The sequence below is a fragment of the Corvus cornix genome, chromosome 2, assembly GCF_000738735.6.
Source record: "Corvus cornix cornix isolate S_Up_H32 chromosome 2, ASM73873v5, whole genome shotgun sequence".
In the NCBI taxonomy this organism is placed as follows: Eukaryota; Metazoa; Chordata; class Aves; order Passeriformes; family Corvidae; genus Corvus; species Corvus cornix.
The window spans coordinates 19,136,944-19,153,733 of NC_046333.1; the positions used below are offsets into that span (position 1 = coordinate 19,136,944).

Sequence of the window (16,790 nt, forward strand, 5' to 3'; positions counted from 1 at the left end):
AGGTTGCACATAAATAGCCAGCTTCCAACAGTCCAATTCCTGCACCATGCCTGGGAACTGTTCTGGACAGTGCTCCTGGGCATGGACTGACATCACACCAGGAAACATCACAACTGTTTTAATGGCACATCCAATTGTTTTACAATGCCCAGGAAGCTTCCCAGGCTGTTTATAATTTGCAATACTCTGAGAAAAGATATTTTGTATGAGAGGATGAACTATGCTTGTACAAGTGACAAGGGCTGCCATTCTGCATTATATTTCAATGAAACCTGAAAAAGAAAATTTGATAAAGTGCAAAAACTTTCCATTAAAAAATCTTGTTTGATTCCATTAAAAATCACTTGACGTATCTTATTTATTTATTTATCCTTGTTTTATTTATTTCCCTTGTTAGGAGAACAAAGGAAATTAAGAGTGATCATAAAAAAATTGGTGAAAGATAGATTTCTCCATAGCAATGAAGTGGGTTGGATGCTTATATGAAAGGAAAAAAATCTAATAATTCCAAAAAAGGAGATTAACATTCATCCTAAAAATTATCCTAGAGTCAGGTGTGATAATCTGGGCTGCCTGTCTCCACAGATGTGTCCTAAATTTTGATGCTCCTGAAATGTTTTGTTCTCAGTCTCTGTTGTTTCACTTTTTTTTTTTTTTTTTTAATCTAGGCCACCAATTTAGGCTGCAATGGGTAGGTGGTATTTGACTTCTGAAATATAGTCTCATGAACACTCAAATGTTTGATAAAAGGTATCCAGCAACTAATTTCTTGGAACATACCATTCTCTGGTAATCAAGGAAGGAGTTTGGAACTATAAATTAAATTCATCTCAGACATGAAAGGGAAGAAATCTAGTACCTTGTTCCTCACTAAATTATTGTACTGGGAGGATCCGTGAGAAAAAGTGCACCTACTGCACACTCATTATTTTTACTAATCCATTTATAAACCTTTTCTGTAACTGAACTTACATGAAAAATCATCCTAAAGTCATAAACCTTGGGTTGGCCAAATTTGTGCATTTTCTAATACATCATTTTTGGGACAGAAAGAAATGTACAAGTTGTTCATCTGCTGTAAGCAGATTGATTTATTTCAGTCCATTGGAAGAGAAGATAAGATATAATGCAAAATAGTAGTGGCACTGCTCTATGTACAGCAATGCATAAAAGCATTGCAAAATGAGCAATGATGGATAATGGAACTAACCTGTTACAGTACTGTCCTATCCTTTTTTGATTACAAATTCATTTAGGACTAGAAAAACTAATTAATTTCATCAGGAGCAGCTTATATATTTGTCTCAGAAACTACTGTTGTAGGGCCTAACAGCTCTTGAGAAACTAAGAAACTACTTGTGTTGGAATTTTTTTTCCCTTTAACTTTCATATTGGAACTTTGAAGGGTTTTTTTCTCTCCAAAGTCAAAACATATATCCTGCCATATTTGGTTTGAGTAGTGACCATGAACTATTTTAGAATCCACTGTTTTCATTAGTGGAAGACAGTCAGCTCACTTATGACTCTTCCAGTAGCACAGGAATAGCAGATAGCATAAAACAGTATAAAGAACTATACATGATAGTCAAGAGAGGGAGAACTGGATAAAAATATCAGTAGCTTATCAAATAAAGATAACACTTGCAAATTAATCTTAGTTAGGTTAAGGAAAATGTAGCAAATTTCAGAGGTGTGAAAAAGATATAATTAGGGACTTTACCCACACAAGAAATGTAAGAAACAGCCTGAGTGTCAAGAAGATAAGCTAAGTAGAGTAGAAACTATGCTGTAGACATGATGATAAATTTAAATCTCATTTTTTTTGTTACAATATGTTATAGTCAGATAACCAATGAGAAGTTTGAGACCCTGACTGCATTCCCCTCTCTGTGAACATGGGTTCATACAGCAGTGGTTCCTACCTGCAGATGTCAAAACCTTCTTGAAGCTCTTTGAATTCAGGTAAAGCAGGTACAGTTTTTGCCTTATGTGGTAACTTCCCTCTCCGTACTTTTTAAGCAGTCTTGTGTTTAAGTAACAACCCTAGTTTTTCTATTTTTTATAATTTGTATTCTGTATTCATCTATTCATCATCTACCTGTACTTCACATTTCATGTATTATAAAAATTATCATCCTAACCACTTTGCATTACAATTTATTTAATGCAGCATTGTTAAGCCTGTTTTATTTGAAATTTGGATGTGCCTTGCATTCTTTGTAATATACAATTAAAGCCCAATACTTATGGTAGATGACCATTTGAGACATTTATTTGGGAACCAGACAGTCTATAATGTTTTGTGTAGGAACTGACGAGAGAGAGACAGCCTATAACACACAGAATGACAACTAGAAGCCTGAGTCAAGTTTCTTAAAATGTCTAGGATATGTATAAATTGCATCATAAGGCATCTGTGGAACCCTTTCATGGGTGAGTGTCACCTTTCACCAATCAAATAGGAATTTGCATGAATTTAAACTTAGCTATCAGTGTAAGAAATGTAAAAAATGTAAGAGGAAAATGAAACCAAACCGAAAAGAATTTTGGGCTGCAATGTGACTGAATGTGGAATAGTTCGGTCAAAAAACCCCCAAAATTTAATCCCAGAGTAAATACCTCTCTAACAGAGCATGGCAATACCCAGTGGAATGGCTATCACACTCAGGATAAACAATCAATGAGGAATTAAGTCTGTATTCAGCACTCTTGTGATTTGAAAGATTTATGATTGGCACAGAAATTGCAATTCTAGATATAAATGGTTCATCAAAGACTGAGGAGGGCTTTGTCTTATTGTTCTAATGCAATAAGGGAAGAATCAAATGTCACTCGTATATAAAAGAATTGCAAAGGAAGTTTCTACAGAAAAGAATTGTACTACTACCTATTTTTCTAGTGTTTTGTCATTATGGTGTCTTAGGTGTTTTGTCATTATGGCATCTGTGAATGTGTAAACATGGAAATGAAATACAGATGTTGTCATCATTTTCCAAAATTAATCAGCAAAAGTAAGTATTCTCCAAGGTATATGTAACAGGTGGATGTGTTCTACCCCTCTTCTCAATGGGATTTAAGTGCTTAACTGTCCTCTGTGTCTTTGATAACTACTTCCTGCATTTATAACAAAACACCTTAGGAATGTTATGTATTTATGTTATATATTTAATAGTAGATGTACATGGAACAGACTTTACATTAAGGTCTTAGAACAGTCCAGGCAGTGGCCCTTTCTCTATTAACTGTGATACCTATGTCTTGTCCAAGCTGTGTTGCAAAACTGGGTATCACAGAAACCTGCAGAGTGGATAATGAACAGAGTCTCTAAGCTCCAGGAGACACAGTAAAAACTCAGGCAAAGGATGTTACTGTAAACATCTAGCTAGTGAAACCAATCTCAAATTTTGAAAGGCAAATGATATTGTAAGAAACAGAGATATACAATATTAATACTGTGAGTGAGGTGTCTTAAATTAATGACAGTGTTTACACCTAGGTAAAGAATCCTCAAATTGCTTCCCCATCTTCAGGTCCAGGATTTCATAGAAAATATTTAACAGAAAGACTAGGATTTCAGAGTAATAAGAATTTTAGCAATCTTCCACTTATTTTCTAGAAATAATTTAAAATTTCTACAACTCAGCCATGAACTTCTTAAAAATCTACATTAGTTATGAGCATAACTGCTGTCCTCATGCTGTTCTGATTTATTCAGGAAAACAAAGCAAGGTATGCATATGTATGACTAATGCTGCAGCTGCTAGAAAACTGGCTAGTTTCTGTATGAAAGCAGGATTCAAATTCAACCCGTTAGATATCAAATCTATTAATGTTAGGATCAGGATGATTGTATGGAGCTGCTGAGAACATCAGTGAGTTCTGTGAAAACACTGCAGAAAAATGTGGGGAGAAAAGAAACTTGGGGAATGAATGGTCTGGTCTAGCACTGACTTGTCCTAAGCCCCTGAGAACCAGTGCATGTTCACTGGGTTTCTGCTCAGAGACCGAGATTTTTAGGTTTATTAGTATTAATCATAGGAATTATTCCAGACATTCTGTGCTCAGAGGAATTACAGAAATTCCACAATAATTCGACCAACTCCAGCTACTACAAATTCCACAAATGTACCAAAAATGTAGAAAGCCTATTAATCTGCTGTTTATCCATGTGAGATTCTCAGTGAATTGCAAATTCCTCTGGCTGCAAGCTAACTTTCAATAAAAACATGTTGTAAGCTCAGGATCATCTACATTCCTTAACAGTACTTTTCAATGTACTGTTATGTACATTTTACTGATATGTACATATTTACCATTATTTTTAAGTGTACCTACAGGGTCACTGAAGTAACACTCTCTTCTAAATGGAACAGCCATCCCACTTGAGAATATCTATTATTATGATCTTGTGAGGCTTTTTTCATCAAACAATACCATCACTGAGCTCATTCTGGTATGAGAAAATGCTTTGTTCTTTAAACATTTTTGTGCCACTGTCTTTTCTTTCTTTGGTCCCATCAGGCTTGCCTTGCATACAAAATTCTTAATTATTGAATGCTAATTTCCTAACAGTTTCTTACAGTGCATGAGGGCAAATTAGCTTGTCAAATTAAGAGCAAGCACCTTGGAAAGTATTTGAAGAAGTTGGGTGTGGAGCAATTTTCTGCTCAATAAGGTATAGATCTACTTATTGTATTGTTGCTATCAGTAATGTATTAGGGCTGACAAATTTACACATTAATTCTTGATACATCAAGATCAATTGCTGTCTCAATACAACTTTTAAAATAAAAGAAAAATATGTTGCATTTTAGAGCAAACTCTGGCAAAGGGCCATACTTTCTGATTCTCAGGTCTGCAATACGATTGCTTCATAATTGGAAGAGAAACTGTATACAGGTTAGAAAACAAGTACTGCCATTACTTTTCATTTATCACAGTGTAAATGTGACCTAATTCAACAATCTGATTAATACCCAAGTGTTAGGACTCAGCTATATTTTCATATAAAACCACTCCTGCCGAAAGAACTGCTGTAGTGGCATACAAACTCCAGAACCGGGGCACACTTCTTTTGCTTTGTCTGAAGCAGGGGTATGACCAGCAAATTCATGAAGTAAAACACATTGATAGAATGGAATATATTTAACAGAATACACTATATTTTAAACCTCAAGTCCTTCCAAAGCATCTAAAATGAGATTTTCCTTGTAATTTGTATATGAAACTATTACACTGATTGGATTATATATGCTCCCTCTGGTGGTTTACTTAATCCATAGAAATGCCTCTTATTTTTAGTTTGTATTTCAATGGCTAAGATACTGTGGCCAATTTTGTAATAACAGCTCACTACCGTCAGTTAAATAGAGTTTGGATAAAAAAAGCCTGAGTATAAATCAGCAAGTCTTCCTTCCATCTCTTAATTTGCCATTCAACTATGAAATATTCCTAAAACAATCAAGAAAAACCCCAAAACCTTAAAACCTCAAATAGTTAAAATGAGGAAGTATTTAAAAGTGAGCATTTTGAACCAACCTTGAGGCCTTATGATGGAGTGATAAAATCAGTTGGACAAGGGAAGGTCAATGGATGTCGCCTATCTGGAATTCTGTAAGGCCTCTGACACAGTGCCCCACAACATCCCTCTCTAAATTGGAGAGATACAGATTTGGTGGTTGGATGGTGGAGTGGATGAGGAATTGGTGAGATGTTTGCATCTAGAAAAACGTGATCAAAGGATCAATGCCCCGATGGAGACTGGTGACAAGAGACCCCTCAGGGGTCTGTACTGGGACCAGTGCTGCTTAATATCTTCATCAATGACACACAATCAGTTTGAGTGCACCCTCAGTGAGTTTGCAGATGACACCAAGCTGAGTGACGTGGTTTGCCTTCCCCTGCTCTCCAGTGAAATCTACAACCCTCGCTGTGGTGTAAGCTATCCAATAAAAGCTGAGGAACATGTAGATATCAAACAATAAGCTGTGTATTTCTTATTTGGATTTAATATTTTTTTTTGTAAATCCAGAGACTTCTGTAGTCAGATAGAATAGTAATTATTTTTCTGCTTTTTTTGTAATTCTGTATAGAAGGTGCTTTGCTCAGCTGATAAATATTTTAGATTACATAAGACTGTTACTTATACTACAACATTTGAGTCAACACTCTTTTAATGAAAACAGGTCTTGTCAATTGGGATATACAGACCAAAAAAACAAAAAACCTAATCCTTTTCCTCTTCCTGATATTAAAAATTTCCAGGCATAAACTCACCTTTGAAAGTTAACTAAGCATGTTTCCAATTTCCTTCTAAAGGAAGAATGAACAAACAAGACATTTCAAACTTGTTCAGAAGTTCAGAAGACAAGTAATAGACATTCTTTTTTATCTCAATTACCGTAAGGGCACTACGGAACACTGTCATTTCATATTTGAACTGTAATATGTTTTCTTAACTGCAGGTGCCTAAAGAGTCTCCTTTCTCTGCTTTCCAGCTAATCAGCATGGAATGCAAAACAACTTTTCTTTATTACCTGCTTAGAGGGGAATAGTGATTATCATAATAAAAGATTAGAAGTATCAAGCCTTAAATCACATTATTGCTACTATTCCCAGACACATTTCTGATTTTTCACTTTGCTCAGAATACATTCCATAAACCCCAGCCATAACCTTTTCATTTACACAACTAGCGCTATTGTTGGCACACAGGATTAAGCATTGAAGTAAAATGCATCACAAATGGGATTCTTTCATTATTTTTAGCTCAGGATTGCTTTAAGAGTAGAAGAAGCTTTGGGAGCTGTGCATAGACACAAGGGCAGTATGACTGCCTAAAGTGCATGGAGTGTCCTGGCTCATCACTGCACTCAGAAAGTCCTGGAATTTTTACAGCCTCTTTCAGGACATTTTTCAGACTGGGGGTTTGCACTCTATGGGTCAATGCCATAAACGGGTATGATTTCAAACCACATTATTCAATGTATACTCTGGAAAACAAAGACTCTTAAGAATAAGAGTGCAAAATCTCACTTTTCAGACCCAGGAAAGTCCCCAGCAGGGCTGCCTGGAGAGCAGTGCCAGGTGCTAATCCTGTCTCCAGGCAGCCAGCGACTGAGGATAGTTGTGGATACTAAAAAGCTAGGAGCAGAGGAATTTTCCAGCTGCTGCACCATCCTGTGAAGTTTTTCCTTTCTCATGCAAGCCTAGCTGAGATGTGGTTTGAGGTTTTTGTAAATCAAGGCTTTATCTCACAGGTGCAAACTTGCTTTCCAACTCTTTTTCTGGTACATTGGGGAAAATATTTTGAATGGGCGTTGTGGAACCTCCACCTATCATTCTAGAGGGTGGTTGATCAAGGGACCAATCGTATCATGCTCTCTTGCAGACCAAGTTATATAACCCAGCTTGTAATTAATAAAATAATTCCATTTCTCCTTGGACTTGTGTCGTGATTCTTGCCGTTTCTCGGTACAACAGCGACAGATAGTGGAGCTAGTCTGAGCTGGAGTCATGCAAGGAAGTTTCAGTGCTCAAGCTTACACACCTCCACATCTAATAGGCCATTCTTCAGGGGTGCCTTGTTTTCAGAGGACCCATGTTCACTTATCTCCTGTGCCTCTAGGGGTTCTCTGACCACTGACAGACTGTTGTGTCAAGGCAATGTCACCCTTACTGGGTGACAGTAGGTCATGGGGCTTCCACGGCAGATTTCACTGCTGAGTCATGCTTAGACTCATCTGAAGATCTTTCCTCGTACAAAGTGTTGGATCCTCAGAGATTTTTTGGTCCTAGATACTTAAGTCCAGAATTTGGTAAAAAGCTCCTTTTAGTACTGCTCTCCTATTCTGTATAACTTCCCTTGAAAATCTAAGTGAGTCTGCCAGCAAAGCATCCTTGTGGATCCAGCTGTTAGGCTTTTGGGTGCCCTTGGCATAAGGCAGACAGTTTTGAGGATTAAAAATCTGAATATATGTACCAACAGTGACAGCTGAGTAAAGCTATCATCTAAACTGTTTACAGCTCCTGTCCTTAGTACTCCTGCCCTGGAGTACCAGTACTCCAGTTCCTTATCTTCAGCGTGGGGGTGATGGTACCACACCAAACCTGACTGATGTTGCAGGTATTGGGAGTTGCTTTTATCCTGTATTGAAGAAGTGAAGCATGAAACATTCAAAGCCTAAGTCTCCAGCATGCACAGATTGCAAGAATGTGCTCTTTGCTTATTTCTGAACACACCGAAATATCAGTTTCATTTCACTGCCCAAATCTGAGACTTTCCTGAAGTTTAACAAAATAAAACCATCAATATCTAGGGAATCTTTATTTGTTGGACAAACAACTTCAAATATTTTTAAGGGAACTCAGTATTTCAGTATATGCAAGCAAGTTTTACAAACTGAAGCATTAAAATAATACCAAGGTTGTCTTAAAGCTTCCAAAAACTTTCCCAGAAAATGACATCTCCAATGTGCAGGCTAAATCAAGTGCCTAGAGTATATAAACATTTTCAGATGCATAAGTAGACGGTATAAAAAAAAATCTAACATGAATTAATTCTCCCACTTTTTACATGTCAGGAAGACAGAGATAATGAAGGGCAAATGAACCAAGTTTCAGCCACAGGAGACCACCATGGGGCAGACACTAAAGTGTTTCAGGCATTTTATAGACATGGATACCTGTGTTGGAGAAAGTTAGAATACCATCTTAGTTTATTTATAGTTAATCTCCTTTTGAACAGTTTTACTTATGAAACAGTTCTGAAATATACGTAGTTCCAAAAGAAAGTAGCTCCTGGGGGATCCTCCATCTGCTGATGTCAAAGGAAAATGATGTGATGTGCCTTTGCTTCAGTCATGATAAAGTTGTGTGACACACATCATATTGGATTTCAGAGTGGATAGTTTGATGACCCATATGAAAGAGCTAATGGTGATTTAAGCTTGTAGAGAGTGCAGGAACAGAGGATTCAGCCCTCAGTCACATACAAAATGAATCTGCCTCTCCAGCCATTGCAGAGCTTGCACGGCAGCTGGACTGAAGGTAGGAAACAGCCCACTGTTGCAGGATAAAGCTGTTTTCATTCCAACAGAGATTGCCCATGTGGGGGAGTAAAGTTTTTCTGCAGTGGTCCTGCTAGTCAGTTTTTCTTGTGCAGTTAAAGGTTTTACATAAAGTTTTGGGGTTTTCTTCCCCCAAAACCTGTACTTTGCTGTGTGGATGATTCCATATGTGGATTAAACCTAATGCAAGGAAAAAAATCACATGCAAGATGGTGTTCCTGGTAGTAATGTTTCTCTGGCTAAATGGGGTAATAAGTTCCTGAGAAGAAAGGTTTGTAGAACTGGCACACAGTTTTGTTTCCCAGTGGATATGTGTAGGCTTGTTTCTCACATGGAAGTCTGTCTCCTTGAGAAGACCTCACTTTAGAGCACTGTAGGAACCCAGAGTGCTGAGAATATTTCTCTGCCTATTTTGAAGGCTTTTTACCCCACTGAACAATATTGTTTTAACCTCCAACCTTGGAAAAAACTGCCTACAATCAGGAAAGAAAATACAATGGTGTGAATTAGGTTATAGACTACTATGTAAGATTGTCATAGGATGAAAAATTTAGAGGTTTTGGGCTTCTCTTTGTAGTAAATAGATAAGAGCAAAAAACATTAAAATGGAGGATTGTTGCTCTCCAAACCTTCTTCTTCTTCTTCTACTACTCCATGTTCTGCAGTAAAAATAATTAGGGATGATTGAACAAAAAATTCCGCAGTTCCTGGCCGTGTTACTGAATAATTCGTAGGAAAGTGAAAATAATATACGTTTTTAGTAACCATTGGTTAAATTATCTTTAAAAGGCTGTGTAAATCTTGATAATTGGACTTTTCTCCTGCATTCTCTGCTTTGTGTTATGCCTGGGTCAAGCTAGTGACTCTGTTTCTCTGGTAAGACTTAATAAACAACTATCTGGCAGCAGTGAAACTCCAGGAAAGTCTCCGTTTATTTCTTGAACTCCTTGCAAGGACTTTTAAAACACCCTCTCCCATCAGGAGAGATTTGATTTATGGCACGGTTCAGTGTCAAGCACCAAAGTACTACTGTGGCACCACAGATGTGTGTTCCAGGCATATCTGACCCTATCAGTCCTATCTGCCTATCAGTCCCCTCAGAAGCAAATAGGCAATCTCCCTCTGCAGAAATCTGAGCACTAGGTTGGTCAGGAGATTACTGATACACTGAAAACCCACCACTGACAGTTCAAAGCCTTCTTCAGGCTCTTGCAACAAAGGCTAATTGGATTCCTCACTCTGGGATTTGCCTAAAGACAAGAGAGACAGTTTTGGCTCCTCATCTCTTGGACCAGTGTGTCCAGTCAGATTTGCAACTGAGAAGCATTACTCAGGCATTGCTCCTAAGCATTCCTCCTACTTCAAAAAACCCTATGAGCACACATTTGAAAGTGGACTGTAAATATTAATTTTCTTTGTCCTCTAGGCACTTCTGAAATGTCTAAGTTAATACTCGATGGAATGCTTTGTCCTTGTTTTTTCAGGCTGATTTTACCCTACTGCAGCAGAGCAACATATATCGTAACAGGAGATAAAAGTCTTCATTGATGTAAGGCTGGTGAGTGAAGAGCAGTGATACACAGAAAAAGCTGAAGGACTGTGAGATAGGAATTAACAACTTTCCATCCTTTATGATTTCTAACCAGACTATTAGATTTTCTTGTTGAGGAAATGCTTCTTTATTAAATGCAAAATGAACATTTTAACACAGCATTTTATTTTTGAGGGGAACAAACCCACAATGTGGTACTGAAGCAAATGATTCTGACCACTCTCCTTTGAACCAGACATTGCCAGAGGTGGTGCAGCTGCTGAGAATGGAATAAGACTTTTTATTTTGTATCTCTCTAAAATGAATATATATGCTGAGAAAGCAAGGTAAAAGAAGAGAGACACTAGACTAGAAGTATAGAGAGAGTATCCAGAACTGGTAGAAAATTTTCAAAGCTGAGAGAGAATGATTCCTCATCACAATAATCCTGCAGTGTAACCAAATAAATAATCACTTTTCACATTTTGGAAAGTAAGTTGCCTCTTTTCACAAAATATTTAACCATTTATTATTTCAGATCTCTTTCTCCATAGAGTTGAAATATTTCAGAAACAGGAGAAGAATGGCCAAGAAAGATAATGAGGCTTGTGGCAGCCATCATCACCAAAGCCATGTTTCTGGAGGAAGCAGCAAGGTAACAAATTAGGTGTAAAATCCTGTATAAGGTGTTCTGGGGACTGGACCACAGCCTCTGTGGTCAAATCCTTGATGAACAAAGTGAGAAAGAAATCAGTCGGATCTCAAATCTGGCCCTGCTTTGAGTGGGAGTTTAGTCCAGATGACTTTTAGAGGATCCTTCCATTCTGAGCTATTTTATGACTCTATACACAATTCTCCATTTGCTAAAACCTGTTGAATATTATTTATCTTAATAGATAAAAACTGGATGATATGACTGTTTTTAAACTACTGAAATCCCCATGTGGAAACATTCTTAGTTTCCTTTTCTATATCCACCCTTTTTCTAAAGAATCCTCTCCAGTTCCTGCTTTTGCTGGTAGTCAAACAAAGTCCAAACACTGCCTGCATGAAATGACAGTCTCACTACTGTCAGTTATGGGCTAATTAATTGACAGTCTCACTACTGTCAGTTATGGGCTAATTAATAGCAATAAAACTACTCAGTCTACCTGCTGCATCATGTCAAAAGCACAACCATGCTGCAGAGTGGAGACAACTATTTCTGGGAAACAGTGCAGGACTGCCTCACAGTAGGCTCATCTTTGACCTCCACAGGAAAAAAAAAAGCAAGGTTTTCTTCATTCAAACTTTAATTGAACAGAAATAGATTTTTCAGCAGTAAATTACACCTTGCCAGTTCTGAGGGGACAGCCACAAATTCTTCTAAACAAGCAGAAGGAAACACAGTGTGACTACATGCCTGGTTCTGCTCCTGCTAAAGGTGAAGGATAAAACTCAGTTCTCCACAGTGAATTTGTGCCTTAGTGAGAAAAACAGATTTCCCAGGAATTTCAGAACTCAGGAAATTCACGTCTTCAGGAACTACAGAGAAACACAAAGGATCTGAAGGTTTGCCTGTTCTTCACAAGAGGTCTGGACTATACAACTGAGTTTATCCAAACAAAAATGAGAACACTGGCCACAAAGCAACAGGCCTTGCTCAAACCAAAGCCAACAGAAACTCAGTGCTACAGCATCTATCAATGGAAGGAGAATCAAACAATGCTGAAAGCAAGGAATCGGGTAAAGCAACCAAGAACTGTTCATGCGTGCTTGGGACAGTTTTCTAGAAGAATTCTTACTCTTGAAGTTTGGTATGTTTCCTATTACATGATTTCACTTAGCTCCAATTCTATTACATGATTTCACTTAGCTCCAACTGAAAAAGTTTTTGCAAGACAAATGGGGAACAGAGTTTTCAAGTGACTTACTACAGGAGTTGCAGCTTAAGAAAACATAAAGATGACCCCATTTTCCTAATCCTGTGCCATGTTTGTCAGCTATTTACCAGTTCTTCAACATGGTGTCAAATTTTTGCACTATTTTAGAATGCTAATTACCTTTTCTTGTTTCAGTATACATCGATTTCATACAAAGTGCTTCTAAACCTAATCACTAGAGCTGAAAAACACAGCAACAATAAACATCCATTATGATACTGCATTTTATTTCAGAGAACTGGCGTTAAATTCTTGCCATGAATGTCAGTGAAGATCGGTGAGTGAAAAACTTTTTGGAAAGCTATAGCTGCAGAATTTCCATTTTGCTGGCTGTGCTTCACCCACTCCAGTGTAAATCATTCCTGCCATGGACTTGACTGTCCTTGTCAATGTGTCACGGAGAGGCTGAGGAGACCCAATGCACCCACTAAGTATAATGACAGGTTTAAAAGGAAAATGTTAAAAGGAAAATACTCTGATTGTTTGGATGTGTTGGTCTCCCTGCTGTTAACAAGGAAGTCTTTACAGTTACATTAACACCCTGCATCTACTTGTGGTTAAATTACTTTTGATGAAGCTAGTGATGTAGGGAGAAAATATGATTTTTATTATGATCTCCTTTTTCTACTTCAAAAGGATTTTAAAGGACAAGGGCTTAACTCCTGAGTCAACTGTTTTGAATATTCTTACCTAATTGTTGAAGTGAAATGTAACAACGATGTGTTGCTAGTGATCAAAACTGAGGTTTATGTTCATGTAAGTGCATATATATAACCCAAATATAACAACTTTTAATGCTGAATAATGTGTAGGCAAATGGTTTTGGATAGCCTTTGAGCACAGATGCATAACCACACAAAAAAAGGGAAGAAAAGAAAAATTCTTTTCTCTACCTTTGGAGTTTACTGCACCAGCTGCAGTTGAAACCAATCTGGGCAGTGACACAGGGACCGCAGCTGGTAAACTGGAGACAAGCTGGAATGTAGATAAACAAACACAAATTATTACATTAGTCTCATATATATTTCACATAAAAAGCACATAAGAAGAAGACATCTTCTGATAATATATATTTAGGAACTCAACAGGTTCACACATGGCCAAAATAAGACCCTGAATCCAGCCTATTACAATGCTTTGCACAACTGCATGCACAAAAGTACATTTCATCTGTGGTATTCCATTTGTAAATGTATTCCTACTTCCACATCTGTTCATTCAGCTTCATTCCCAAATTTTTATCTCTTTTTGCTCAGTATTAAGTATTTCCTTAAACCTCTTTCTTCCCTGGCTCTACTGTTCTTTGGTGTTGCTAACAGTCAGACATGAGCAGATAATAAGACTGAAAGAAAAATGTGCAAGAACCATAACCGGATTAAAAAAAAAAAGAAAAATAGGTATTTCTATTCCTTTTATGGTAGTACAGCTGGCGTTTTAAACCCTGAGATTTCTGAACAATGTAGTTTTTACCTTGGAAAAAAGAGCCAGATGAACTGCAAAATATTTGGAGTCACTTGTTTGGGGATATACCTTTGTGCTGTGATGCACAGTACACAGAAAAATTCAGGTTTGCATTGCAAGCATGAAAACTGCAGGTTTTTTTCCTTGAGGAAACACATTTAAAGGCAATATAATCATTCTTCTGAAAAAATGATTTGGCACAAATTTCATTCAAAACCTACTGGGAGCTATGTACCTATAAACTAACTTGAGATACAGGAGAATGAACTGGATAATGCATCATCCATATGGGAATCTAGGAGAGGATAAAAGAATCTGTTCGTGATTCCAAGTCAACAGATAAAACAAAATATTTGAAATTGTGTATGCATTGCTGGGAGGGAGATGCTTCCTAGATCTGGCTCCTGCTTATATAATGTTTTACTTACTTGGAAGAGGTATCATTTCGACAGCTGAGAGATTGGTAATCTTTGACATCTGTAGCTCCACCCTGTGGTATTCATAAATTGTTCTTCTGCGGACATCTAACAGGAAAGAAAAAAAATTCATATTTTACTATTTTCCAGTCTTTACATTGTGAAAAATACTGGATGTAATGACTGCACACTGTTCCTTAGGTGCACATATGGCAAAAATTTTCCTAAAGAATATATTTTTAACTTTGAATACCACAAAATAATATGCAAAGATAGAGAATTTTTCGTTGAGAAACCCTCAGAGATGACAGAATAGGTACTTATCCTGGCAAAGAATTATGAAAATTCTGACTGTGCTCTCAAGCATCTTAGTCATTGACTTAGGCAGAAATTCTGGAGAGTATACTGTCAGACATTTTAGGGTATATTTCAAATGCTTGCTTTCCTAAGACATTTCTCAGCTTACAGACTTGAGAGAAATGCTTTATGCTCACTTTGTATGTTCTTGCCAAGATGTGCAAACAAAACTGATTTCATTGCTTAATCAAATTTTTTAGCTACAAGATGGCTCACATCTAAATGTAATAGAATATATTTTCATATTATAACATTTTATTAAAGAAGACAAGTCTTCCTAAACAGTCACTATGCATAATCTTTACACAAGCTGACTGCACCTGAGTTTCTCAAAGCAGAAATTCAATATAGTCAATGCACTGTTCTTAAGGGCTTTGAACTCACAACCAATTGTAAGACCCAAGCACAAGATAAATGTGAAAAAAATCACATGCTACTTCCCAGAACAATATCCTATAATGTGTTCTGAAAATTCCAGATTTTATGTGTACAGCTGCAATATAGCCTGGCCAGCTTTTATATTTGCAAATTGAAAGTACAACCTACAACACCAATCTGACACAAAAATGACAAATTTCTCGTGTTTAGTTTCATAATTATGTTGGTTTTGAAGGTCTGCTAAACTAACTGAAATCAAAGTAAAATACAATCAGTGACCCTGTACAAGCATTCCAGAGAGAAATAAAGGGTTACATACAAAGGATTAACAGGTTACCCATGTCAATGGGCAGTCTGAGTCTACATGCAACACAAGAAAATGGACTTGTAGACAGTCACAAACCCAATCTATTTTGCCAGTCCTGTATGGACTAGGGCACACCTTGTTACTTGAGGAAGCAGCTTTTCTGCCCTCTCTTCTCTCAATAGCTCTCAGGGACAAGTAGGCAGTATCTTGCTTTCAGACAATAATACTTCTATTTAGCTTCAAATCAGCACCACTGCCAACCACTTCTTGTGATTTGTTCGAAGCTTCACTCTGACTTCACCCCTCCTGATAGCAGATTTCTCTTTCGGTATGAAATGAACCTATAATTGAACTAGTTTTATCTACAAATACATTGTGACCAGTTAAAAGACGGATGTGGGCAGGTGCCAAAGTTTACCCCAATAAATGCCTTAGCCAAGTCCTTCAGACCCACTGGACAGAAGGAGTTTTCATGCGCAAGCTAGTTGTGTGCTGGGGTAGGGAAAATCTCTTGCCAGCTGCAAGGGGTTTATGCTCATGGAATGGTCAGTCTCATAAAAGCCAAATCAGAGTGATTGTAAAATGTCTTTGAAATGAGCTCCTGCCAATGCTGAAGGCTGTAATTTCTTTCCACAAAAGTCTTTACTGTTCTGTCAAAAAAAAAAAAAAAAAAAAAAAAAAAAAAAAAAAAAGAAGAAGAAAAAAAAAGAAGAAAAAAAAAAGCAGGGAAAAAAAACCCCAAGTGAATACATAATTTCAAATGTTGGGTGTCAACATTTTTTTTGAACTGCACCTCATCAGTACTGGTACAGACTAGTATGCCATAATCCTGTTAATGCTGAACCTTTCCTAACAGGCTCCTTACAGGACTTACAAGAAATAAGGAGCTTCTGGCTTTCCAAAGACTCAGTAAGAATCAGTGACTCAGGGCACAGGCACTTTTACCTCACCCAGTGCATGAAATTTCTGAAAAACACTACTTTTAAGAGAATTAAGTGTGTTATTAAAAAAAAAAAATTATAATCATGCATATTTCAGCATGACTGTTGATCCCATTAAATCCCACTGCCTGACAGACTCAAATTTGATCTTTTTCTTCAGAAAGATGACTGTGTCAGCCACAGGTGGTGAGTTTGCATATGAGGCATCTATCTAACGTAAGAAACTGAAGCACAGAGAGGTATTTGCATAGCCACCTTCTAACATCTTTGTATATACTTACAGACAGGTGCTTGGAAATGTGAGCATTCCAATTTACCTGCCTGACCAGGCTAGAAAAACATGCAGGGCTAGATTCTTTTGAAAGTACAACTTAAACATGCCATGCTTAGATCCTCGAAAGGCACTTTT

General features: G+C 37.3%; 1 protein-coding gene across 1 annotated transcript in view; it reads right to left on the reverse strand.

The window, feature by feature from the left end:
* The window catches only part of PLXDC2 (plexin domain containing 2), a 262,129-nt gene that overhangs the window by 43,456 nt on the left and 201,883 nt on the right, over positions 1–16,790 (reverse strand). Inside the window, exons 8-9 of the mRNA XM_039549163.1 lie at positions 14,411–14,506; positions 13,415–13,496 (exon numbers count right to left, since the gene is read on the reverse strand). Coding sequence (XP_039405097.1) covers positions 13,415–13,496; positions 14,411–14,506 — 178 coding nt within the window. The remainder of the gene's footprint in view (positions 1–13,414; positions 13,497–14,410; positions 14,507–16,790) is intronic.